Genomic DNA, 24,575 nt, shown 5'->3' with positions numbered 1-24,575 from the left:
TATGTCATTATATTATTCAAGACAGCTTTTAAAATCATTGTGTGATCTTTCATTGCATGATAAGCTTAACAGTTCTTTTTTTCCTTTTTCTGGGAGATATGTAGCCCTTGATAAAGAGAAATCCATAATGGAAAATACTATCAACTGTTCAGTAATCAGGGCCATTGGCCTGTGAACTGCTTTACTGTGTATTTGCTCCTTGCTGGTTTACCAGGTCCTGGTGTAATAGAAGTATCTTGGTCTGTAGCTTACAATTTATAATTTAATACTTCAGTTTAGAAACTCATCTTTTGAAATTTTAGATTTCACTTGTCATCTTTTATGATAATAGTCATTGAATAGCTAATCTGTTTGGTGGGCTATATAATTTCTCTATTAAAGAAATGGTTCTCCTAAATTTGGGGTAATTCATGTACTCCTTTGATACTGTGATAAAAGCTGTGGACACTTGCCTGAGAAAGATGCCCAAACATATCAGATTTTATTTTTTTAATTTTAAGGGTTAAGTACAAATTTAATGGGGTTCATGGATAATTAAAACTATTCTTGGCCTTAAGATAATTTTCTAAGAACCATAGTTCTTAACACAGTTAACTGTTAGTTAGAACACATCTACATCTTTATTAGGCTACTTTTAAATAAATCCTAGAGTAAGATTATTGCTATTTGAAAACATTTGATTAGTCTTAATATTTTCATTCTAGGGAAAAGTCAAGTTTGTGTCTGAGAATTATACAACTAACTATACCAGCCCATCTTCTGGTTATGATTGCCACGTGGCTGCAAATACTAACAAGGTTTCTCACAAGACAAGTCATTTTCGCACCTTTGAACTGAGTCAGGTATAGTCACCTGGGAATAAATCATTTCTAAGGTACATTTCTAAATCTAATGAGTTAAATTTTGGGGTTGGGTAGGGTTGAAATAAACTTGATGCACGTGGAATTCTGTAGTATTACCCTGATAATACTTATTTTGCTTCTTTCAGTATTACCTCTACGAACTTTCAGGCAGCACTGTTATTGAGCGACCCAGACAGATCTGTCCTTATATGATTGTAGCTTTTCAGTACAGGGAACCTAAAAAGATGGCAGCACCAGCTCATAATCATAAAAGCATGTAAGTAATTATGTGCATACTTTGTTTTACTGGATTTCTTTCATTTGCTCTTATAAAAAAATGCCTCTTTTTTTCCCCCTAGACTTGAACTCAAAGAAAATGGTAAGAAATTATTTAATTGGTTCTTTTAGCTGTTTCTTTAAGTAAATGTTTTGTTCATAAATAAAATAATCAGTTTCTTTCTTACCCTCATTTCTTACAGTTCTCATCTCTCCATGGAAAGGGAAATTAATTATTCAAGGCTGTCTGCTGTGTGATATAACTCTTTGGTCCTCTTACGGTACAGTGGTTCCAAAACAACTGTAAGTGTTGAATGAGTGCCTTTACTGATGCTTGTATAATTTTTTGATTCTCATTTTGAGGTCTTGCTTGTTGGCACTGGTGTGAAATACAGCAACTGTACTTGGTTTTAGATTACTCTTGGGGAGATGTATAGAGCACAGGGCCATGACACAGGAGACCTAAATTCAGATCTAAATCTGACTGTTGCCTTGAAATAAGTTAGTTTTATAATCTTTGACAAATCACTTTTTGTATTTTAGTATCTTAATCCATTTATGGGAAAATGATCTCTCAGGCTAAATTAATTTACTTGATGCTAGAAGTTTGACTTTCCCCAAGAAACAAATTGGACTTGCCTAGATAACAGATGCAACAGATTCTAGCCACTGAATTCTATTAGAGTCTTTATAAGATTTGCAGTATCTAGTTTTTTAATTTTCACATGATTTTCCTAGACTAGTATTAGAGTAGCTTTTACATGTATTTACATTATGATGAATTAAAATATTTGCTTCTGCAGAGAGAACTGTGAAGGGCATCTTGTGATATCTTTTTGTTTAATCTATTCTTAGTTTGCACCCAAAACTGTTGAAAGTTAGACATGCTTTAATTGAAAAATAAAATGAAAACTGGTGTGCTATTAGAAATCATTTTCTTTCTACTGGCCTTTTTTAAGAAGAGAGAGGGAATTTATAGCCCATAGAATAAATTAAGAATTCTGTGAATAAATAAATGGGAGAGAAGGGAAAGTTCTTCCTCACTATAGAGGGCAACTAATAGGTATAGAAAGAGTGATGGAATTCGGAAATCACATTTTGGCAACATCATAATAATCAATGGAGGCTTGATATAGTAGGTGAAAGTTTGATGGTATTTACATATCTCACAAAGGAAAAAATAAAGACTTTACAATGGAAGAAGCTGCAGATACCATCTTAGCTAAGTGGTTAAGTTAATGTCACCAGGAGAGGAATAAACATCATGTGCTTCCTGATATGATGCACAGAGAATAACACGGTATCAGTCTGTGGTGCTCCTGCCAATCTAATCAGGAAGAAATGTTAGACATGCCCAGATTGAGGGACATTCTGCAAAATGAGTGGTCTATATTATTCAAAAATATCAAGGTCACTGAAGATAAAGAAAGACTAAGAGACTGTTGCAGACTGAAGGAGACTAAAGAGACATACGTAAATGCAATGTGGCATCCTGGATTGGATCCTGAGCCAGAAAAAAGTACCTTCTTTTGTTACAAGGGACCTTAGTGAGACAGTTGGCAACATTTGAATAAGGTCTGTAGGTTAAAAAACTGTACTGTATCATTGTTAATTTCTTGATTTTTGCTCATTGTTTTGTGGTTATATAAGGAAATGTTTTTCTTAAGGGTACACATTAAGAAGTATTTGGGGGAAAAGGAGACATCTGTAAGTCTACAAGTATTTCAAAATGAGTTTTAAAGAAGGAAAAGGTAGTCAGGGGAAATGATGCAAGTCTGGCTGCGGTTCATCCTGTGGCACTGCATGGTCGGCAGTCCCATATTATCAAAAGTTTTCAACTCTTACGTAGTGTAATTTCTAGAAGATTCTCATTCCAATATGCATAATTCTTCCACATGTCTGGGTATTTTGGTTATAACAGAAATGCATGCATTCAGAAAATGTGAACACATTTGCAGACCATGGTTTATGAGGTCACATACTCAAAAATCTATTATATTTACGAATATGTACATTATTTGACCTGGAGTTTATAGATTTAAGAATTTTTTGTGGTTACAGTATTTTTGTTTGCTTTATATTAGAAAACCAAAACTTATGAAGGTGTAGTTTTAGTGTTTATTACATTACATGATATTGTTATTTTGTTTTTTAGACCACATGAACTAGATTTTAAGTATGTAATGAAAGTGTCGTCTTTGAAAAAAAGACTACCAGAAGCTGCTTTTAGAAAACAGAATTACATGGAGCACAAAGGTCTGTTCAGATGTCATGGTACACTGCATGTCCTGAGCTTTGTTTCAGTTATTTTCCACCCTCTCTTTCATACACACATGCATGCACACATGTGCACTCTCTCTCTCTCTCGCCCTCTTACTTCTGTTTTCCCTTAAGTGATTCTTAAAAGGTCTTTTGTGAAAGGTGTAGAGTAGCTCTGAGATTCAGTTCCTGGGAGGTTCCCTCTCTACCTACTTTCTGGAGAGTTTATATCATAAATGAGTGTTGAATTTTCTCAAAAGCTTTTTCTGCATCCATTGAGATTATCATATGGTTTTTATCCTCCAATTTGTTAATATGGTGTATCACATTGATTGATTTGTGTATATTGAAGAATCCTTGCATTCCTGGGATAAACCCCACTTGATCATGGTGTATGATCCTTTTAATGTGTTCTTGGATTCTGTTTGCTTGTATTTTGTTGAGGGTTTTTGCATCTATGTTCATTAGTGATATTGGCCTGTAGTTTTCTTTGTGACATCTTTGTCTGGTTTTGGTATCAGGATGATGGTGGCCTCGTAGAATGAGTTAGGGAGTGTTCCTCCCTCTGCTATATTTTGGAAGAGTTTGAGAAGGATAGGTGTTAGCTCTTCTCTAAATGTTTGATAGAATTCGCCTGTGAAGCCATCTGGTCCTGGCCTTTTGTTTGTTGGAAGAATTTTAATCACAGTTTCAATTTCAGTACTTGTGATTGGTCTGTTTATATTTTCTGTTTCTTCCTGGTTCAGTCTCGGAAGGTTGTGCTTTTCTGAGAACTTGTCCATTTCTTCCAGGTTGTCCATTTTATTGGCATATAGTTGCTTCTAGTAGTCTCTTATGATGCTTTGTATTTCTGCAGTGTCAGTTGTTCTCCTTTTTCATTTCTAATTCTGTTGATTTGAGTCTTCTCCCTTTTTTTCTTGATGAGTCTGGCTAATGGTTTATCAATTTTGTTTATCTTCTCAAAGAACCAGCTTTTAGTTTTATTGATCTTTGCTATTGTTTCCTTCATTTCTTTTTCATTTATTTCTGATCTGATCTTTATGATTTCTTTCCATCTGCTAACTTTGGGGGTTTTTTTGTTCTTCTTTCTCTAATTGCTTTAGGTGTAAGGTTAGGTTGTTTATTTGAGATTTTTCTTGTTTCTTGAGGTAGGATTGCATTGCTGTAAACTTCCCTCTTAGAACTTTTGCTGCATCCCATAGGTTTTGGGTCGTGTTTTCATTGTCATTTGTCTCTAGGTATTTTTTTATTTCCTCTTTGATTTCTTCAGTGATCTCTTGGTTATTTAGTAGCGTGTTGTTTAGCCTCCATGTGTTTGTGTTTTTTACAGTTTTTTTCCTGTAATTGATATCTAGTCTCATAAAGTTGTGGTCGGAAAAGATACTGGATATGATTTCAATTTTCTTAAATTTACCAAGGCTTGATTTGTGACCCAAGATATGATGTATCCTGGGGAATGTTCCATGAGCACTTGAGAAGAAAGTGTATTCTGTTGTTTTTGGATGGAATGTCCTATAAATATCAGTGAAGTCCATCTTGTTTAATGTGTCATTTAAAGCTTGTGTTTCCTTATTTATTTTCATTTTGGATGATTTGTCCATTGGTGAAAGTGGAGTGTTAAAGTCCCCTACTATGATTGTGTTACTGTCGATTTCCCCTTTTATGGCTGTTAGCATTTGCCTTGTGTATTGAGGTGCTCCTATGTCAGATGCATAATATTTACAGTTGTTATATCTTCTTCTTGGATTGATCCCTTGATCATTATGTAGTGTCCTTCTTTGTCTCTTGTAATAGTCTTTATTTTAAAGTTTATTTTGTCTGATATGAGAATTGCTACTCCAGCTTTCTTTTGATTTCCATTTGCATGGAATATCTTTTTCCATCCCCTCACTTTCAGTCTGTATGTGTCCCTAGGTCTGAAGTGGGTCTCTTGTAGACAGCATACATACGGGTCTTGTTTTTGTATCCATTCAGCCAGTCTATGTCTTTTTGTTGGAGCATTTAATCCATTTACATTTAAGGTAATGATCAATATGTATGTTCCTAGTACCATTTTCTTAACTGTTTTGGGTTTGTTATTGTAGGTCTTTTCCATCTCTTGTGTTTCCTGCCTAGAGAAGTTCCTTTAGCATTTGTGGTAAAGCTGGTTTGGTGGTGCTGAATTCTCTTAGCTTTTGCTTGTCTGTAAAGGTTTTAATTTCTCCGTCGAACCTGAATGACATCCTTGCTGGTAGAGTAATCTTGGTTGTAGGTTTTCCCCTTTCATCACTTTAAATATGTCCTGCCACTCCCTTCTGGCTTGCAGAGTTTCTGCTGAAAGATCAGCTGTTAACCTTATGGGAATTCCCTCGTATGTTATTTGTTGCTTTGCCCTTGCTGCTTTTAAGATTTTTTCTTTGTATTTAATTTTTTTTTTTTAATTAATTTATTTATTTATTTTTGGCTGTGCTGGGTCTTCGTTTCTGTGTGAGGGCTTTCTCTAGTTGTGGCGAGCGGGGGCCACTCTTCATCGCGGTGCGCGGGCCTCTCACTATCACGGCCTCTCTTGTTGCGGAGCACAGGCTCCAGACGCGCAGGCTCAGTAGTTGTGGCTCATGGGCCCAGTTGCTCCGCGGCATGTGGGATCCTCCCAGACCAGGGCTCGAACCCATGTCCCCTGCATTGGCAGGCAGATTCTCAACCACTGCGCCACCAGGGAAGCCCCTGTATTTAATTTTTGATAGTTTGATTAATATGTGTCTTGGCGTGTTTCTCCTTGGATTTATCCTGTATGGGACTCTCTGCACTTCCTGGACTTGACTGACTATTTCTTTTCCCATGTTAGGGAAGTTTTCAACTATAATCTCTTCAAATATTTTCTCAGACCCTTTCTTTTTCTCTTCTTCTTCTGGGATCCCTATAATTCAAATGTTGGTGCGTTTAATGTTGTCCCAGAGGTCTCTGAGACTGTCCTCAGTTCTTTTCATTCTTTTTTCTCTATTTTGCTCTGCGGTAGTTATTTCCACTATTTTATCTTCCAGGTCACTTATCCATTCTTCTGCCTCAGTTATTCTGCTATTGCTTCCTTCCTGAGAATCTTTAATTGCATTTATTGTGGTGTTCATCATTGTTTGTTTGCTCTTTAGTTCTTCTAGGTCCTTGTTAAACGTTTCTTTTATTTTCTCCATCCTATTTCCAAGATTTTGGATCATCTTTCCTATCATTACTCTGAATTCTTTTTCAGGTAGACTGCCTATTTCCTCTTCATTTGTTTGGTCTGATGGTTTTTTACCTTGCTCCTTCATCTGCTACATATTTCTCTGTTTTCCCATTGTGCTTAACTTACTGTGTTTGGGATCTCCTTTTCACAGGCTGCAGGTTCAGAGTTCCCATTGTTTTTGGTGTCTGTCCCCAGTGGATAAGGTTGGTTCAGGGACTTGTGTAGCCTTCCTGGTGGAGGGGACTGGTGCCTGTGTTCTGGTGGGTGGGGCTGGATCTTGTCTTTCTGGTGGGCAGGGCTGCGTCCAGTGGTGTGTTTTGGGGTGTCTCTGAACTTAGTATGATTTTAGGTAGCCTCTCTGCTAATGGGTGGGGTTGTGTTCCTGTCTTGCTAGTTGTTTGGCATGGGGCGTCCAGCCCTGGAGTTTGCTGGCCATTGGGTGGAGCTGGGTCTTAGCGTTGTGACGGAGATCTCTGGGAGAGCTCTTGCCGGTTGATATTACCTGGGGCCAGGTGGTCTCTGGTGGTCCAGTGTCCTGAACTCGGCTCTCCCACCTCAGATGCTCAGGCCTGACACCAGGCCGGAGCACCAAGACCGACCCTGTCAGCCACACGCTGGGTCTAGGGAGAAACAGAATTTTTCACAATAGCATTTTAAAATAAGAAATGTTCTGTGTTTCTGATTTTCTCCACAGTCTGTTGCCAAGATATGTGCTTCAATATGTATGAGGTGGAACTGTCCAACAAGCAAGGGGAAAAAGTAGATAAACTAACAGAGTACATTAAAAGGGAGCAATTGGTAAGAATCATCAATTTAAAATATTATGTTTTCCTTAAATTGAGAAATTGATATCTATTTATTAGTTGGCTCTGCCTAGATTGAATTGTTTTAGCTTGCTTAAAAGGATTTTTTTTTTTTGGTCACGCCACACAGCTTGTGGGATCTTAGTTCCCTGACCAGGGGTCAAACCCGGGCCCACAGCAATGAAAGTGCCGAGTCCTAACCACTGGACCGCCAGGAAATTCCCTTAAGAGGATATTTATCATTTAATATTTATTGATATGATATTTATTGGCTAACATGTTCATCCCCTTTGTATCTTAGTTTACTTTTTTTGTGTCTCACTAGTCAGTTCATACTCCTGGTTTTAAGTATAGGAGGACAGTTTTTCTCAAATCCTTTTTTGTTGTTTTTGTTTTATGATGGAAGAATTGAGTAGATCCCTAGTATTTCTGCATTAATCAAAGGAGATTGATTTGTGAGATATTTCTTTAAAAGTGAACCTTGTCAACACATAGGTGTATAAAGAAAGAAAAGTTGCTGCTTCTATTGTTTTCATAGTGTAGAAAAGCACGATTCTGCTGAGAAATATGTAACATCCAAAGACCTCTCCACTATGTTAACCAGGGCTCCTCGGTCTGAGGATAGGAGTAGATGCTGACCTTATAGTGAGTGATTCCCAGACATCCCAAAGGAAACGGTGTGAGTGATGGAAGTGACCAAACAAGTCTGCTCAGCCCTTTAGTGGCACAACAGACTTATCCCCATAGTAGACAGCATGAAACCAGTAAATTAACAGAATAGATATGTGAGCTGCCTTGGGGGTAGTGTCAGGTAAGATGCTTTAGTTGCATGTAACAGAAATTCAAACTGGCTTAAACAATAAAGAGTTTTGATAGGCTTACTTTTCAGTTTTAGATGGTAAAGCAGGTTCAAGTGCTGTTTGCTCAGGACTCTTTTTCTTTCAGCTTCTCCCTCCTCTGTGCAATAGTTCTGTCCTATGCTGCCAGTCAGGGCTGCGTGCTTCCTTTTTGCATCCAGAGAGAACCCGTCCTCCAAACCATGGCTTGTGTCCTTAGACCAGTTCCATCATCTGCATGTCTCTCAACAGTAACTGGAAAGGGAATGGCCCACACTGATTAGCTCAGGCCACTCAGAGCCCACCTTCCAGAACTGGGTGCGAGGTCAGTGCCCCCCATTCTGCAGTAAGGAGATGCAGTGGATGACGCAGGATGCTGAGCAGATAACCACTGAATATCGACTGGGATTATAGGCTATGTGTTTTTGAAGTAGTGTAGTTCATTTTATATTTGGAAATTAAAAGGAAGAAAGTTCAAAGATATTTTCAGAAAATGCATTAGTGAAGGGCCAACTTGTGAGTGCTTCTGGTATTGAACTCAGGAGACTCGGTGCCCAGCTTTACTTCACAGTTTGTGTGTTAATTACTTACAGAAATTACTTATCACATAAGGTCCTTCCCTCTCAGTGCTCCAGATTGCTTTTCCTGCCTCATTTTATAATGAATAATCTTTACATATCGGTCTCCCTACCTAGACATTGAGCTCCTTGAGGGTAGGTATCATGTCTTAAGCATCTTTGACATCTTGGTGCCTGGTGTATAGTGGACGAGCAGTAAATGTCCCTTGTACCTACAACACTGGACTTTAAGAACAGTACTGAGGAAGGTCTCTTCTTAAAAAGGTGGTAAAGACATGTATGGCTGGATTTTTCTGTGTGTAAATGGAAAAGGCTAGATAGAAGTAGATATTTCAAAGATTCTATGATTTTTTTCCCCACAAAGGTTAAAATAGGAACTTTATATAGCCCTTTCAGCACATAATTTGAGAGACTAATAAGATACACTATATATTTGTTTTATTTGCACATATTTTAGAATAAAGAAATGTACAGTTTTAAGCAGATACAGGATTTTACTTTCATCTATATTACACAACTAAAATTCAGAATAATGCAGCTAATTATTGTCACTTTTACTCTTTACACCGATAAAAATATAAAACAAGAATTACATCTGTTTGCTGATAAATACCAAAGATATGGGTATATATAACTGTTGATACATTTATTCAGTAATTCTTTCTTGAGTGCTTACTGTGTGCCAGAAGCAAAAAGAGAAATAGTCCCTGCCATCAAGGAACTTATAAGACTGTAGGAGACAAAAATGTAAACCAACCAACGCATAGGGGCTGTGACAGAAATGTATGGAGACTCACAATAGTGATTGTTCCTGTGGGTGAAGTTTCAGTCTCATAATTAGTTCCAATAAATAATTAGAAAAGAAGTCTTTTTTTCATACTTGAGTTGTTGTTGAATAATTTATTGATTTATCATATTTGTAGGCTTATGACCTGTCCATTTTTGAAGTATGTTTTATCACTTTATAAAGTGGTGTATTTTATTCGGTTTTTTTAACTGACAAATTATTGTATGACATTGAATTTTATCTTTGTTAAGGGTATATAGGCTTTTGAAATGGTGACTAATGGGGAAGAAGAGCTGTTATCTCTGTGAGTTAGAATGACAGAAGATGCCACTGAAGAGTGTGGTAGAGGGAAAAAAGAAGTATTTATTTTCGTCTGCATTTCTTATAACCGGGGGACCTAATGATGTTATTTCCAATTATTACCCATCTCTTAGGAAGCTGTAGAAAGGATTCTTTTAATGGATGGTATCTTCCAGTTTTTCTAGTTCCAGGATTCTGTGATATGTTTTGTATTAAAATGAGCTTAACATGTTAATCATAGGTCTGATTGACCTTGAATTTGTAGTGGGTGAATGGGAACAGAGCGGCTACTTAGCAGTATGAAATGTCCAACATGTCAATGAAAAAAATGAAAGACGTGGTTTCTGATTGATTTGTTATGTAGTTGAACACTATCCTAAAACTAACCCATGATGTTCTAGTTATTTATTATATGTAGCCCTAACAAGGCCAAGATTACTTGAATGCTAATAAGGAACTTGCAGTTTCTGATACTGGGGACAAAATTGTCCTGATTCCCGTAAATACTGACATTTCAAGAATTTTTTTCTTTAACTTTTTATGAGCTTAAAAATCACTGAAGAATGTGGTAGAGGGAGAAGGAGAGAGGAATTGAATCTTCTTTCTTGCTATTTTATGTTTAAGGCAATCATCAAATGCTTAGAAGATCGAGAATTTTTCATTTTACTTACGTCGTCAGCCTTAATGTCAGAAGCAAGTAAGAACAACTTTTTTGAAAAAATGTTTTTCAGTATGTTTACTTTTATTGTATAAGATCAGCAACCTGACTTTTCTTCTGATTCTCATTCTGTGTAGGTTTTGGAGAGGAGCAGATGGGTCTTCACGGGTTGCATTTATTCCATTCATCCCTGTCAGCAGGTAAGGACACAGGACTGGCAGTTCACTGCATCTGTGGGCCATTTTTCAGTCCTCATCTTAAACTCTCAGCAGCATATGACCCTGGTAACTCTTTTCTTCTCTTAAATAACTTTCTTCCTTTACTCTCCCTGGTTAATCCTTCATCTCCTTTCTTTGTAGGCTTATCCTTTCCTGTCTGCTCCATGCTCAGATATCCACCTGCCTATTGGCATTTCTTTCTACTTAAATGTCTCAGATGGTCCTCATATTCAGCATGTCCAAAACTGGATTCATTTGTTATTGAACAACAAGAGCTAGGAGATGGTTTTATCATAGTCTCCCAGTCAGTAGGACTTAAGGTCCTCACAGAAGCACTTCCCTCTGTCTGGACTACTTGTCTCCTTCCCCATGATTGGATGATGTTGACCACCCCCCCAGCCAGGACCAGAAATTGCCTGTTAGGGGCAAAAAATATTGCTCCTGCAGTATGTAAATAGATATACAGTATATCTGTGGTATTAGAATTTCAGAGGGCAGTTAGGAAACAAAGTCTAGAAAGGCTCTCTCTGGTAGGGGGGAGATAATGAATAAAATTGGAGGAGAAGCGCTGGTCTAGCCACTTACCCATAGCTGTCAGGTGTCAGTTTAAATATCACTTTATTTATTCCCATCACCACTCTTCCTTCAAGGAGGACCCCTAGGCTTTTCACCAATATAATTTAAATATTTATTTTTATAATTATTTAATGCCTGCCTTTCTTGTATTCTACTGCATCCCTACTGCTTAGCAATGTCAGGCACCTAAAAAATAATAAATGCTTGCTGAGCAAATAAATAAAAGAAAGTAAATGAGTCATTTCTTTTTGTCATATGAGGAAAATTTCCTCATTGTTTTATAATCACACTGTGTATGTTTAAACATAATTTGTATATAGTATATAGTATTTATAAAGCTACAACCAATCCAAAAAAATTTTTTTAATTGATGTTTTTAAATTGTATTCAGCTACTCAAAGCAGAGAACTACTGGCATCACCTCTTTGGAATAAGCAAAATATTACCAATTATAATAACATAATGGCAATAGCTGCTTGCATTTTTCAAGCATTTACTACATTGGTATCCTCCTAGGCACAATTGATTTCACAGCCCTTAATAGGTATTTTTATTATGACCATTTCAGAGATGAGGAAACTGAAACTTAAACTTGGCCAAGGTCAAACAGCTGACTCTGAGCTGGCTTCCAGCTCTGTTCCCACACTGCCTCCCTCCGTATGCAGGAGCTCTGCCTTTATTCTTATTTTTAGGTGTACACTACCACTTGAATAAGAAACATTAGTTCCTGTACCATTTGGTGTTGAACAGCACAGGATTTCTTTTTGAGTAAACATTGGAGTGTTGTGTTCAATGTTCACAGCCTCCTCTAGTTCGTTAAGACACTTTTCTATTTCTGGTCACTCAGAAATGTTCAGTGCTGTGGTTATTTGTTTTAAGTTGAGTGACTCTTCGCTTAGCAGACTTAAAAAGTTCTTTTTCTTAGATTTCATAATAGCCTGTTACAAATCGTTCTGACTTCTGCCTTTCCAAATTCTTGAAATAATGAAGTTGTCTAGAAAACTACTGCTTTATTGTGAACTGTTAGTAGGACCTAAGAACTTTGTCATGTTTTATTTTTCCTTGTTACTTTCTAAATGAACTGCAGAGAAAGGAATTTTTATTTTAATGGCTAGCCACATTTTCCTATTTATTTTTATTTGCCATTCTTTTCCTGATACCTGCTCAAGTATAAATGTATTCAGCTAGGTGTTTCTTAATTTTGCAGTTACTTTTTCGTTAAAAAGAATGGTATAATTCATACTTCAGTTTAGTAGGCACCAAAGATCTTTATTATCTGTGGGTTTTTTATTACTGATAAATTACATTTTCTAGGATTTTATTACCTATTTCTCAGTGATCTGACCTTTTCTCTTCTTTCCCTGTACTGTTTTCCTTTAGGTTATTGATTTGCTGAAAAATTAGCATTTCAGTCAGAGAGTGAACCAGGGAGAGGAAGTAAAATACAGACTAGTCAGTCTAGTTACATAATATTAAAAAATTTCATTTGATAGAGAAGGTGATGAAATATATACCAGTAGTTACCATGAGACTTGGGGGTTACTTAGGGTTTACTTTCTTTTAGTTCAACTGGTTTGTGTTGTAACTCTAGTTTCTTCCAGTTTTATTGAGATATTATATAATTGACATACAGCACTGTATAAGTTTAGGGTTTACCAGCATAATGATTTGACTTACATACATCATGAAACAATTACCACAGTAATTCTAGTGAACATCCATCATATCATATAGATACAAAATTAAAGAAAATAGAAAAAAAAATTTTTTTTTCCTTGTGATGAGAACTATTAGTATTTACTTTTTTTTTCTTCTTTGGCTGCGTTGGGTCCTCGTTGCTGCATGGGCTTTCTCTAGTTGCGGCGAGCGGGGGCTACTCTTCATTGCAGTGCACGTGCTTCTCATTGCGGTGGCTTCTCTTGTTGCAGAGCACTGGCTCTTGGCGCGCGGGCTTCAGTAGTTGTGGCTCGCCGGCTCTAGAGCGCAGGCTCAGTAGTTGTGGCACACGGGCTTAGTTGCTCCATGGCATGTGGGATCTTCCCAGACCAGGGCTCGAACCCGTGTACCCTGCAAAGGCAGGCGGATTCTCAACCACTGCGCCACCAGGGAAGTCCCAGTATTTACTTTCTTAACTTTCATATGTAACGTCAGCAGTGTTAATTATTTTTATTATGTTGTACATTACATCTTTAGTACTTATTTATCTTATAACTGAAAGTTTGCACCTGTGACTACCTTCTTAAGAGAATTTGAAGTAGGTCATATAAGGTACAGATTAGATATATTTTAAAAGCAGAAAATGAGAATAGAAAAGTAATTCTGCCAACTCTAGATGCCGGTGCATTGAGCTCACGCTGGGGCTCCTGGTCAGATGAGACGGAGCTGCAGGCAGGCCTGCCTTCTTCATTCTCACCTGGTGATCCCATCTGAGTGACTCTTTTTTGGTTCTGTGTGTGCGTGTTTTCATATATATGGAGATAATATATATTCATTAAGTGCATCCATAAGTCTTCTATTAATTGCTATTTAGATTATCATTTGAAACACTGTATCATATTTAACCATCCTATAATTTTGTAATCTAAAGCGTTTTTTCCTGCATGTTTTTGAAAAAAAAAAAGAACTTTGGGTTTTTAATACTTGTGTATATATTTTAGGACTGAAAGACTTGAAAGTTGAAGATATCTCATTGAAGGTGGTACCTGTTTTACCTGCCCTTAATTGTGCCCTGCTGGAAGCAAAGAAATCATTCTCTGAAAAAGGAATCTGTCTAAACACATTAGTAAAGCATAATTTCCAAGAACTGTACAAGGTGGACAAAAGTCCTTCATTGACTGCTGCTTCTCAGGATGGAATTAAAGAGACTGCATTCTTTGGCAAAGTGTCCAGTGGTTTTGACTTGACTCCTCCAGCTGAAAAGTGCCCTTTACAGTCTTTAACTCAGTTGAGGTCTTATATTTCAGATCCTAACGGGTACATTTTGGAAGTATCTACTGTACTAGACTTATTGGCAGAGTGTCCTCAGTCTCCTTGTATTTCAGATGGAATTTGTGATGCTGGATTTTCTTTAGTTATGACTCCAGATCCTGAATTTCACGACTCAGAGGCAGAAGTAAGAAAAGAAACAGAAACACAAAAGAATTCTGAAGAGATGTTTAAAGCAAGGCAGGGAGCTCTGGTCCCAGTAAGTCCGGCATCAAATCTGAGAGTTCAGCCTAAGAGAAAAGCAAGCACGCTGCCCGTGGTACAGAGTAAAAGGGTGAACTTGTGCCGTCCCTTTCCCAAAAGAACTTCTGCTGGAGCAAACAAGGGTCCAGACTCTCCCACAACTCTCAAGTTAGTCAAAGGACAGTTTCCTCAGAAAAGAAAAAGAGGTAAGCATGTCTGTATGGATTTTCAGATGAGCAATTAGTAATAACTGTCGTGTGTTAACCCTGTTCCTGTGTGAGCATCCTGGACTGTAGCTTGACAGTGTCCGTTAGCTCTCTCCAGGTGATTTGTGTGCATGCTAAAGTTGGAGAAGCAGTAATCTAGATAACATGAAAATCAAGAAATAGGACAAAAGCCCACCCACCAAAAGCTTGTATTTCACTTGTAAGACTGCTCAAATCATCACTCAGTTATTTACTTACCTGTCTAAGAAATAAGGTCATTCAGTTTCTGAACTGTCCTCAGACAAATTTGAGTGGAAAAAGAGGGTCTCCTAAAATCAGGCACACTAAGAACAAATGGCAAAAACTGATAAGTGATAGCCCGAACATGTTTAAAGAGGGGGGAAAGTGCCTGGACTCTCCAAAACTAGAGCATCCTGGGGCAGAATTTCTAATCCTTTGTGTGTTTTAAAAGTGGTCACCTGGATCCTACTACAGACCTATTGAAACAAGGTCCAGTGGCCTTGAGACATATATATATTGAAACAGTTCCACAAGTGGTTTTGTTGCCCCCTGAAAACTGAGGGAGAATCAGCGTCCAGAGCCATTTAATGTTAGTCAAATGCACTTCAGTGAACAGAGCACAACAAATAACACAATTTTGGCTTAGAGTCATCTCAGATTACATGCAGTGTATTTTGTTTAAAACTAGGGAACTTATGCTCTATGACCCCTTAGAGAAGAGGTGAGCAGACTGGGGCCAAAGGGCCCCTCAGGCATTACCTGTTGTCTCTGTACTTCACTGCACTGGTACAGGTGGGCGGCTGTGACTGAGGTCTGGCCCTTCACAGAAAAAATTTGCCAACCCTATCTATAGTATTTTGAATTTAAAAATTTTGATGCCTAAAGAAGAAACATTGGAGGTGTGTGGATCCCCAGGATCCTAGGTAATTAAGATTTTACCCTGTGGTTTAACAAGTAGTTATTTCTGGCCAATTATAGTTTGAGAAATTGTGTGTGTGTGTGTGTTTAGGAGGGTGGTAGAAAGAACGGCAGTATGAAGCAACGACTCACACTCTACATTTCCTCACAAATTCCAGGCCAGCCATATTGGGTTTCTTCTCTATATGAACCATTTTAAAGGTATTAAATAAATTACCTATAATTCAACATACATGTTGTCACTGTTTCTCAAGTGTTTTAATTTCATCTACTATAAGAAATATGTTTTAGGGACTTCCCTGGCAGTACAGTGGTTACAACTCCACACTTCCAATGCACAGGGCATGGGTTTGATCCCTGGTCAGGGAACTAAGACCCCACATGCCACACAGCGTGGCCAAAAAATGAACAACAACAACGATGTGATTAAACCAGCCAAGATGACTAAATATAATACCACAAAAACTCAAAAAAAAAAAAAAAAAGAAAAGAAATATGTTGTATATTGTAGTCCAGTACACACAAATTCATACATACTGAAACAGAAATTTCAGAAAACATTTACCCTAACTATGTGTAATACAATCTGATATCTTCTATTCTGTTTCATTTAATAAAGAATTCTGGTTGCAGCCCATTAAGTTTATTTTATAATACACCCATGGATTATTGCATGCAGTTTGAGAAACATGTCATTGAGTGATGCAAATAAGCAGGGCAGTCCCTGCAGGATCACCTGTTTCGTGTTTCTCCTTTTCCTCGCAGGACCTAGGTTGTGAGAGATGTTCCCCTCCTGCCCGTGCAGACGTTACGCTTCCCCTAGTCTTGATCATCTCATCTTATTTTCTTTCTCTTCTTAATTTAGTCTTAACAGTTTTCCTGCTTGACTTATATTTTGCCTTTTTTTATGCTAAAAATTTTAGAAATTGTAACCGGTATAAAATCAGAAGTCTTACTCTAAAAACAAAACTGCTGCTTTATTGCCTTTAATAGTTTACTAGGGAAGAAAATAATTAGACCCAGGGAAATGTACAACATTAAGAGGGTCTAAAAGCTTTTTAAAAAAAACATTTATTTTTCTAACCTTCAAAAGAATAAAATGAAATTGGTCTCTTTTCTACATTTCACTAATAACCATCACATTCTGAAACTGTTTAATATGTTTTCTGTTCTCAATTAGAAATAGTATTTTCCATATAATGTGATTTTAAAATACTTGCAAACATTCACATGTGTGATTATTTTATATAGTCAATGGGGAAAACGTTTTCACAGGGAACATTTATTAACATTTTTTTTTAACTCTTAAAGGATTGAAGCACTTTCTGCGTGTGATACAAGCAGGTTGTTAATAGTTTTTTCTCCTCATGTGCCTCCACCTTTAGTTCTTTACTTCCTTCCCTATGAGAAGTAAAGCTGAGCATTTTGTAAGAGAAATGAGCAATTATAATAGATTTATAGGAAGTTAAATCAGAAGAGGACTTTCTTCAATGTACCTTCCTCTGTCTTCTCTTAAGAGATGATTTTTCAGGCAGTGTTAAAGCTTTGATATTTAGGTGTAGTGAAGGAAAATATGTAAGATGGCTCTTTGTGAACCTACAGTCTCTTCTCTACAGTGTGATCGTGGTTTTAACAACATGGCTTTATGGGAGCTGTGTCGCTTTTGTGTAAATTGAATTATCCATCACCCTGTGCTGTGAACTAGCATGTTCAGCCTTACCTGCCACATCAGTCAGCAAAGATTATGGAATTTTTTTAAAAAATTAAGTCATGCCTTGTTTTTATAAAGTTATTACTCTGATATTTTTCTTCTAATCCTAATTAGGGATATAGACCAACACTTAGCAAGTTCAAAAATCTTTTAATGAAATACCCCAAATTTTATATTTTATTCCCCATTATTAAAGTTAACCCCCCAAAACAAATCAAAGGAAAGCTATGCTGATAAATATGTGAGCCCCCTACCCCTTAAAAAACGGTGTCTTTTCTGCATAAGGTGCTGAAGTGCTGACTGCACAGTTTGTACAGACAACCAAATTGGATAGGAAAAACCAAGAAGCTCCTATTTCTAAAGATGTTCCAGTGTCAACGAATGCTAAAAGGGCAAGGAAACGAGAGACATCTCCAGTCAAAACTGTTCCAAGGGCTAAGCCACCTGTGAAGAAATCTCCACAAAAACAGAGGGTAAATATAGTAAAAGGCAATCAGAATCCCAGAATCAGAAAGCAGCCACAACCTGGTAAGAAATCCTCTTCCTGTAAATTTCAACACTGTAATACAGACTAATCGAGATTATAAGATAGCATATTGAAACAGTATAAGATCAGTAGAAATCTGTCACCTTCTTATGGTCTTCTTTAGTTCAGACACTGACAGGACAAGTAACTTGGTTTCCCAGTGTGAATAAATTAGAAAGTGCAAAGATTCATACCTTCACTAAATAGACCCTACTTTTCATTTTGCAGAAAGCCTGAACATGAACTGTTTAGCAGAGTTAAAGTATAAATGGCCTTTTTTATGACTAAATTCACAAGCAAGTAGCATCTGGCAGTATTTTTCTGGACCATAATCAGTTATAAAAAGGAGATTATAAGTTTGTCCAGAGGGAACTATAAAGACATGGTTCAAAGCAGTCAGTAATCCCGAATCCTGTATTTGGTTTTAAAAGGCATTAAATTAATTTTAAAAGCAGTTTTACTTTTCTACTTCTACTTTTGCTGAAGTGAATAACCAAGTCTCCTTATGTGAGCCAGCAGCTGACTGCTAGTTCTGTGTTCCACCTGCTGGAACCTTGTCGTTGCTGGCGTGTTCCCTCATCACTGCAGACCTCACTTTTCTCCCAGCTCCATGTCCCTCTTCACACCCATCTCTCTGAGTAGAGTGCAGCTCCATCAAGCTGCAAAATCTATACATTTTACAGTATCTTCGGTATTGAGTCCTACTGTGTTGTATGTGTGGTGGTGGTTTTTGTTTAGAAAAACCTTCATTTCCTCATACCTCTGTATTTCCATCAGTTTTCTGTCTAATCTCATGATTCTACTTTCTCTCTTATCTATCTTTAGATTTTTTAAAAGCCTCAAATTTAGTGGAATTCAGGGAAAGAAACTCTTGTTGGGGTGATGGTATTATGGATGAGCTTGGTTTTTTCTTTCCTCATTTTTTAAAAAAATTTTTTCGGCCGCACCTCGCAGCATGTGGGATCTCAGTTCCCTGACCAGGGATCGAACCCACACTGCCTGCATTGGAAGCGCAGAGTCTTAACCACTGGACCACCAGGGAAGTCCCTTTCCTCAGTTTCGTTAATGTTGTTTATGACTGAAGATTTTTCTGAAAGCTCCTCAGTCATATCACCGTACAACCTGTAGAGAGTCATACCCAATGCGGACTCTCTGCTTGTCTCCCCAGGCAGTTACGAGGTGGTCTTACCCACGGGCCCACATTTCTCTCCTGCCATTTCCCAATGCGTGCCTTCCCTGCCAAGCACGTGGTGCCACCCACATGAACCATGCCTGTTGTCACACCTGTGCAGTCCCCTCTGCTCAGCTAAGTCCACACGGAGCCGTTTCCTGATGCTCTGATCTGCACTCATTTCTCCTTTTTTTTCATTTCTTTTCGGGTTTTTGAGAACATTAAAGAGTTAATTCATACTATTTTCCAGTCATCTGGTGTGTCTTGGTCCTGTCTTTCCAAGTAGTTTGTAAACAGGATGAGTATAGATACATACATAATGCATTGTATTCCCAGCCTTGTCATTAGAATTCCTTGTGCTGAATTGGCTTCTGTATACTTGTAGGCTAATCAGTTAGTGGGAGGAGGTATGCAACTGGGCATTGGCAAAAAAGTGAGCCCAGAAAATGACAAGTTTTCAGAATGGGTATTCAGAAATAGGCCGATTTGTATTGCAAATGTCTGTATATATTGTGCAGCCACATTCCAAGTTAAAATTTTAAGATTACCACCTTTTAAATAATGTGTTAATTTTTCTTTTATTTCTTAATCACCCATGCTAGTCCGCTTCATTTCTTTTACTTGAAATATCAGAGTTTAAGAAGGCTCAATCATTTTGTTACTGAAACTAATGGTTTTCTGTCCTTTTTAAAGTTTTCAATATAGTTTTTATTTACTGAACTCTTTATATTTTTTATAATTTATTTGGCATCATTTTATCTATATTTCTTAAAAGAGATTATCAGTATTGTATTTTTAATTAACTGAAAACCTCTAACAAGTCAGTAATTAAATGATTTACCTGAAATGACACATATTTATTAAAATGAACCCTTTTTCTTGATTCAATACAGTGTTCTCTATATCAGACCTTCCTCATAGTGATACTCAGTGTAAGAACCATAGTATTTAAGGATAGAATGAACTTAGTGTCAGTAAACACATCAGATCCTAAAATGAACGTGTTTCTAGTTCACCCGGGGGGTTCACGAGACAACTCTCTTTGGGCCACTTTCTCGTACCTCACCCCGTTGGGCTTTGATATTTTAAATAAAAACTGGGCAGTGGTTGATTAATTTTACCCTCCTCACCATACACACACTCTTGTCATTCTGTTTGATGACCTCATAGGCCAGAGTTTTCTCTGTAAATATATTGTCATTGGGCTTTGCAGACAGGTCAGTAATTTATTTCAGACCTGCTACTACTAATTATAAAGAGGAGCACAGTTGGCTTTTCTGTCCATCCAGCCACCTGCTACAGGGACTCACTGCCCAGTATTGTTGAGAACTTTGTCCTTCATGATAACCACATTTTAAAAGGCTGAATCAAAGTCCTGAGAAGGCAAGTAAACCACCTGAGAATGTCAGTTTTCTGACCGAATGCCAATGAGTAGATTTGACTACCTGCTGTAAGGAGAATTATCAGTAGATGAGGAGATTTGCTTTTTTGCAGATAGAATAGAGAGGAAATGTTTTTAATGCAGAAACTGAAGTTTTAAAACTTGAAATTAATTGGCGATTCTGAATATTCTTACTTTTCTAATTTTTTATTCATATCATAACGTATTATAATTAAACATCAATATGGTTAAAAATCATCTCTATTTTGAACTTAGGTGATTTCTCTAATAACTTGCTAAGGGAAATGATTTCTAAGAAAGTACATTAACATTCTATAATATACACTTTAAACTTAGAAATTCTTAGATTCTCACTAGATTGTAAGCTCTCTGAGGGCAGGAGTCTTGTTTTCTTTTCTTGTTTTTGTTTTTTTCTCTTTTACATTTCTTTAGCTAAGGAGTATGCCTTGTGTGTAGATCAGTACATGCAGTTTTGAAGCGTGATTTCTTTTTAAATTAATATGCACATTCTTTAAGGCTTGTTCCTCTGGTAAATACATTATAATACATCAGGAAGTTGGACAAGACCTCACTCTGGTAATAAAAATTTAACATACAATTTATGCAACATATCAAGAGGTTTTTCTTGAATATGTTGCCTTAACTGTTGATTTTCACTGAACCATAGTAATATGACAAAGAATTAATTCTATGGAAATCAAGTGTTATGTGTCTTTTTTTCTTTTATGCTGAAGCCAAAGGAGAAACTTCTTCACAGCTTCAATCAGAAATTTCAGATGGTCAGGAAGATGTTATTAGCATAAGTACAGCTCAACCAGAAAATATCACAGTGGCTCCAAAAGACCCACCTGAAAACTCCATTGTCAACTGTGACTCCCAGGCCCTAAATATGTTGGCTGATCTTGCATTAAGCGCTGCTACCTCTACCACACCATCCTCTGAGCCCAGAAACTTTCCCTGCTCCTCTGAATTGCCACAAAACGATGTTTTGCTTTCTAAAGAACATTCTTTGCGCGGTACATCGGACCATGAATATCATAGAGGAGTTAAAAGTCAAAAAGGTGGACCGTTATCCAAGCCCTCCTCTGATAAGAGTAATCTGACGTCAGACCCCACGGTCAGCCAGGAGGAAGAGAGCTTGGTTCCTGGCATTCAGGCCCCTGCGGAAGTCCAGTCGGCACTTCCCGAGGAAACCCTAGAAAGTTCCAACGCAAGCCAAAGCTCTTTTGTTGCTGTGGAGCATTCCTATGCCCTGCTCCTTGCAGAACATTCAAAGAAGCATCTACAGCAGAGAGGGGCCCCAGGCCCTGCCTTTGCCAAGAATGGCACAAAAGGCCCCGAAGCGGGAACCCCAGTGGGGAAAGTGATGCCATTTCGGCATCAGCAGATCACCTCCCCACTGCAGAAGCTCTCCGAGGCCCCAGCGCTCAGGCGCAGGAGCAGGGTGCTGCCCTCCAGCCTGCAGGACTTCTGCCGCTCTCATACCGTATTCAGCTGTGACGGCTCCTTTAAGGTCACTTTCAAATGTGAAGCAGATTACGTGTTCAGCTTAGACAGCAAGTATACCAACAACCCCCTGGAGAAGACTGTAATCAGAGCACTACATGGGTGAGTAGGAGTGACACTGGATGAAAATGGATGAACTTTTCTGTTGAGATAAATGTAGCGAGAAGGGATACTTGTGCTAAACTCTGGGGAGGGAGAAGGAAGTGTGTAAAATCCAGTAACTTGGGAATAATACCAAGCAGTTAATCGTTGACAATTAAGAAAACCTTAGTCTTCTGCACGGCTTTCCATCTTGAGATGCTCCTTCATAAGTCTTTCTGGTCTTTGAATTATAATATGTAAATGAGATGTTAGTGTAAAATAGTGGGGTAAAGAAATAATGCTTTACAGACTAAATTCCAGAAGAAACATTTAAAGAATTACTTCTAGCTTGTCAAATTGGTCAGATTGCTACGAGTGAGCAGTTTTCACGGGGTCGTTCTATAAATCTTCCTTAAGGGGTCAACGCAGAATAACAGAGAGCTGAAAGCACAGGCTTTGGAGGGTAGACTGACCTCGGTGTTGAGCCCGGGCTCTCCTGCGTGCCAGCCTGTGTGCCTCGGGACAGCGCTGCTCACTCTTCACTGAGACTCATCTGGGGTCTCACTGAACTGCAGGTTCTGACTCAGTCCATTTGGGATGGGGCCTGAGAGTCTACATTTCTAACCAGTGTCCAGGTGATGCCAAGGAAGGCTGACAGGATGCGAGCAACACTTTTAAGCATGGGTTTAGTAATAGCCACTAAAGTTAGAGAGTTATGAGGGAGTTATGTACATTAGGGTTTGCATGGTGACGGGCACATACTAATAAATGGTAACTATCACTATTAGCAGGAAGCGTTAGCCTGTGAAACAACACTGACCTCCTGGTAGGGGGATACTGCACGTGTGAGGGACTGAATTCCCTGAGACTTCTTTCCTTGCTCCAGGCACGAGCTCGTGCTTTCGTCCCCACCTGCTCATGAGGGTCACTTCCTTAGCCTTAACCCTGTTTCACTGAAGCCTAGTTCTGTAGCCCCTCTGACTCATTCCACTCAGCTCTGCTGTCCTTTGGCCTGGCAGATGGCCAGAAATGTTTTGTGCCTCCCCTTCCGGTTTCAGGAGAGTCTCCAGAGCTGTACTCTGAAAATAGTAGAGTTCTGCTGAATTGCCCAACTCCTTTAATCTTCAAACTTCCCAACTATTAGAAGAGACACATAAAAATAGAAAAGAAATGAGTTGGCCAGACTTAACAGAAGCAAGGAGATGAGGATTTGGGAAGTTGCTGAAACCATTATTCACATAATGTGTCTGTCGTGTCCCAGGAGAGCTTGCACTGAATAAGAGAAAAATCCTAGGCTAGGAGTGTGAAGGCCTATATTCTGATCATGGTCCTACCACTCACAGATTTTGTGATTTGAAAGAAGCCACTTAAAGCTCTGATTTTCAGTTCCCTTCTCTGTCTCTGTAAAAAGAGTGAATTAGATTCACTGTAATAATTTGTTAAATCAACTTCATTTTTATTTTACTCATTGTTTCATGTTCATGTAATTTTTAAAATAAAAATGAACACAAAAACTAAGGTTAATAATTAAGGCACTTACTTATGATAAGATAATCAACTAAAATAGTCATTTTCAATGGTTTTTGTTTCTTCTTTCTTTAAAATCTCAGGCCCTGGAATACTGATTTACCAGATAATGTGGAAGAAGTGAAGCTTTTACTTCATATGTGGGTAGCTCTGTTCTACAGCAATCGAAACAAAGTCATACGATCATCCCGAAAAGTAGTAGAACACAGCAACCCAGCAAAATACGTGTCCATAAATAGCACGTTAGAATCGTTTGAATTCAGTGAAATTGAGGAGTCCTCCGGTGTGGAAAGGTGCTCCGTAGACCCTCTGTTGGAGACTAATGGGGCTCCCAGAGGTCCTACTGCCGAAGTGTCCTTCCCGGACACTGACCCCCTGCTTCCTTTCATGAAACCACCGCCTGTGAGAGGCTTGGAGCTTTGGGTGCAGAATGAACAGAAAGAAATGTTTGCAACAGCAGGTTATCCAGAGACCCCAGAAAGCCAGAATTTCATCTATTCTTGTAATAATGAGGTAGGTAAAGCTGAATAATATAAATGCTGGTATTATTTTTGAAGAAATTTTTTTTGTACATAAAATCACATTCATAACAAGGCATCGGTTTCTTTTAGGAAATTCTCTAGCTATGTAAAGGATTAGAATGCCAGAAAGTTTTCAGTCGGGATTGTCTGCAGGTGGAGCTTATCTACCATCCTGATTGAAGAAACAAAAGTAGGAAAAAAAATCGTAGGCCTCAGATGATCTGGGAGCCAACCATAATTATGTAACTTTTTAGTTGTATGATTTGGGGCAAATTACTTGTTCTCTCTGAGCTTATTATCTTTTAAAAGAGGTGAATAATACTTACTCTGTTTACCTAGAATAGTGTTTATGGATCAAATGCAGTAATAATAAATATAAAAAATCTTTGATAAACCTTAAAGTAAACTAAAATTGAATATATTAAAATTATTTTTAAAAACAAATCCTGAGACAGTAAATAAAATGCCAGACCTCTCATAGGTCT

At 37.9% G+C, this 24,575-nt stretch overlaps 1 protein-coding gene across 1 annotated transcript in view; it reads left to right on the top strand.

The window, feature by feature from the left end:
* The first annotated feature begins 773 nt into the window (after nt 1–773).
* Nucleotides 774–24,575, top strand: part of TASOR2 (transcription activation suppressor family member 2) — a 38,951-nt gene continuing 15,149 nt past the window's right edge. The window contains exons 1-11 of the mRNA XM_061179638.1: nt 774–842; nt 989–1,119; nt 1,202–1,221; nt 1,322–1,421; nt 3,274–3,374; nt 7,271–7,374; nt 10,505–10,577; nt 10,676–10,738; nt 13,990–14,706; nt 21,190–22,063; nt 23,653–24,082. Coding sequence (XP_061035621.1) covers nt 1,052–1,119; nt 1,202–1,221; nt 1,322–1,421; nt 3,274–3,374; nt 7,271–7,374; nt 10,505–10,577; nt 10,676–10,738; nt 13,990–14,706; nt 21,190–22,063; nt 23,653–24,082 — 2,550 coding nt within the window. The 5' untranslated portion in view covers nt 774–842; nt 989–1,051. The remainder of the gene's footprint in view (nt 843–988; nt 1,120–1,201; nt 1,222–1,321; nt 1,422–3,273; nt 3,375–7,270; nt 7,375–10,504; nt 10,578–10,675; nt 10,739–13,989; nt 14,707–21,189; nt 22,064–23,652; nt 24,083–24,575) is intronic.

This window comes from Eubalaena glacialis, chromosome 2, assembly GCF_028564815.1.
Source record: "Eubalaena glacialis isolate mEubGla1 chromosome 2, mEubGla1.1.hap2.+ XY, whole genome shotgun sequence".
Lineage (NCBI taxonomy): Eukaryota > Metazoa > Chordata > Mammalia > Artiodactyla > Balaenidae > Eubalaena > Eubalaena glacialis.
The sequence above is the reverse complement of the archived record's forward strand: the minus strand, read 5'-3'. Positions and strand labels throughout refer to the sequence as shown.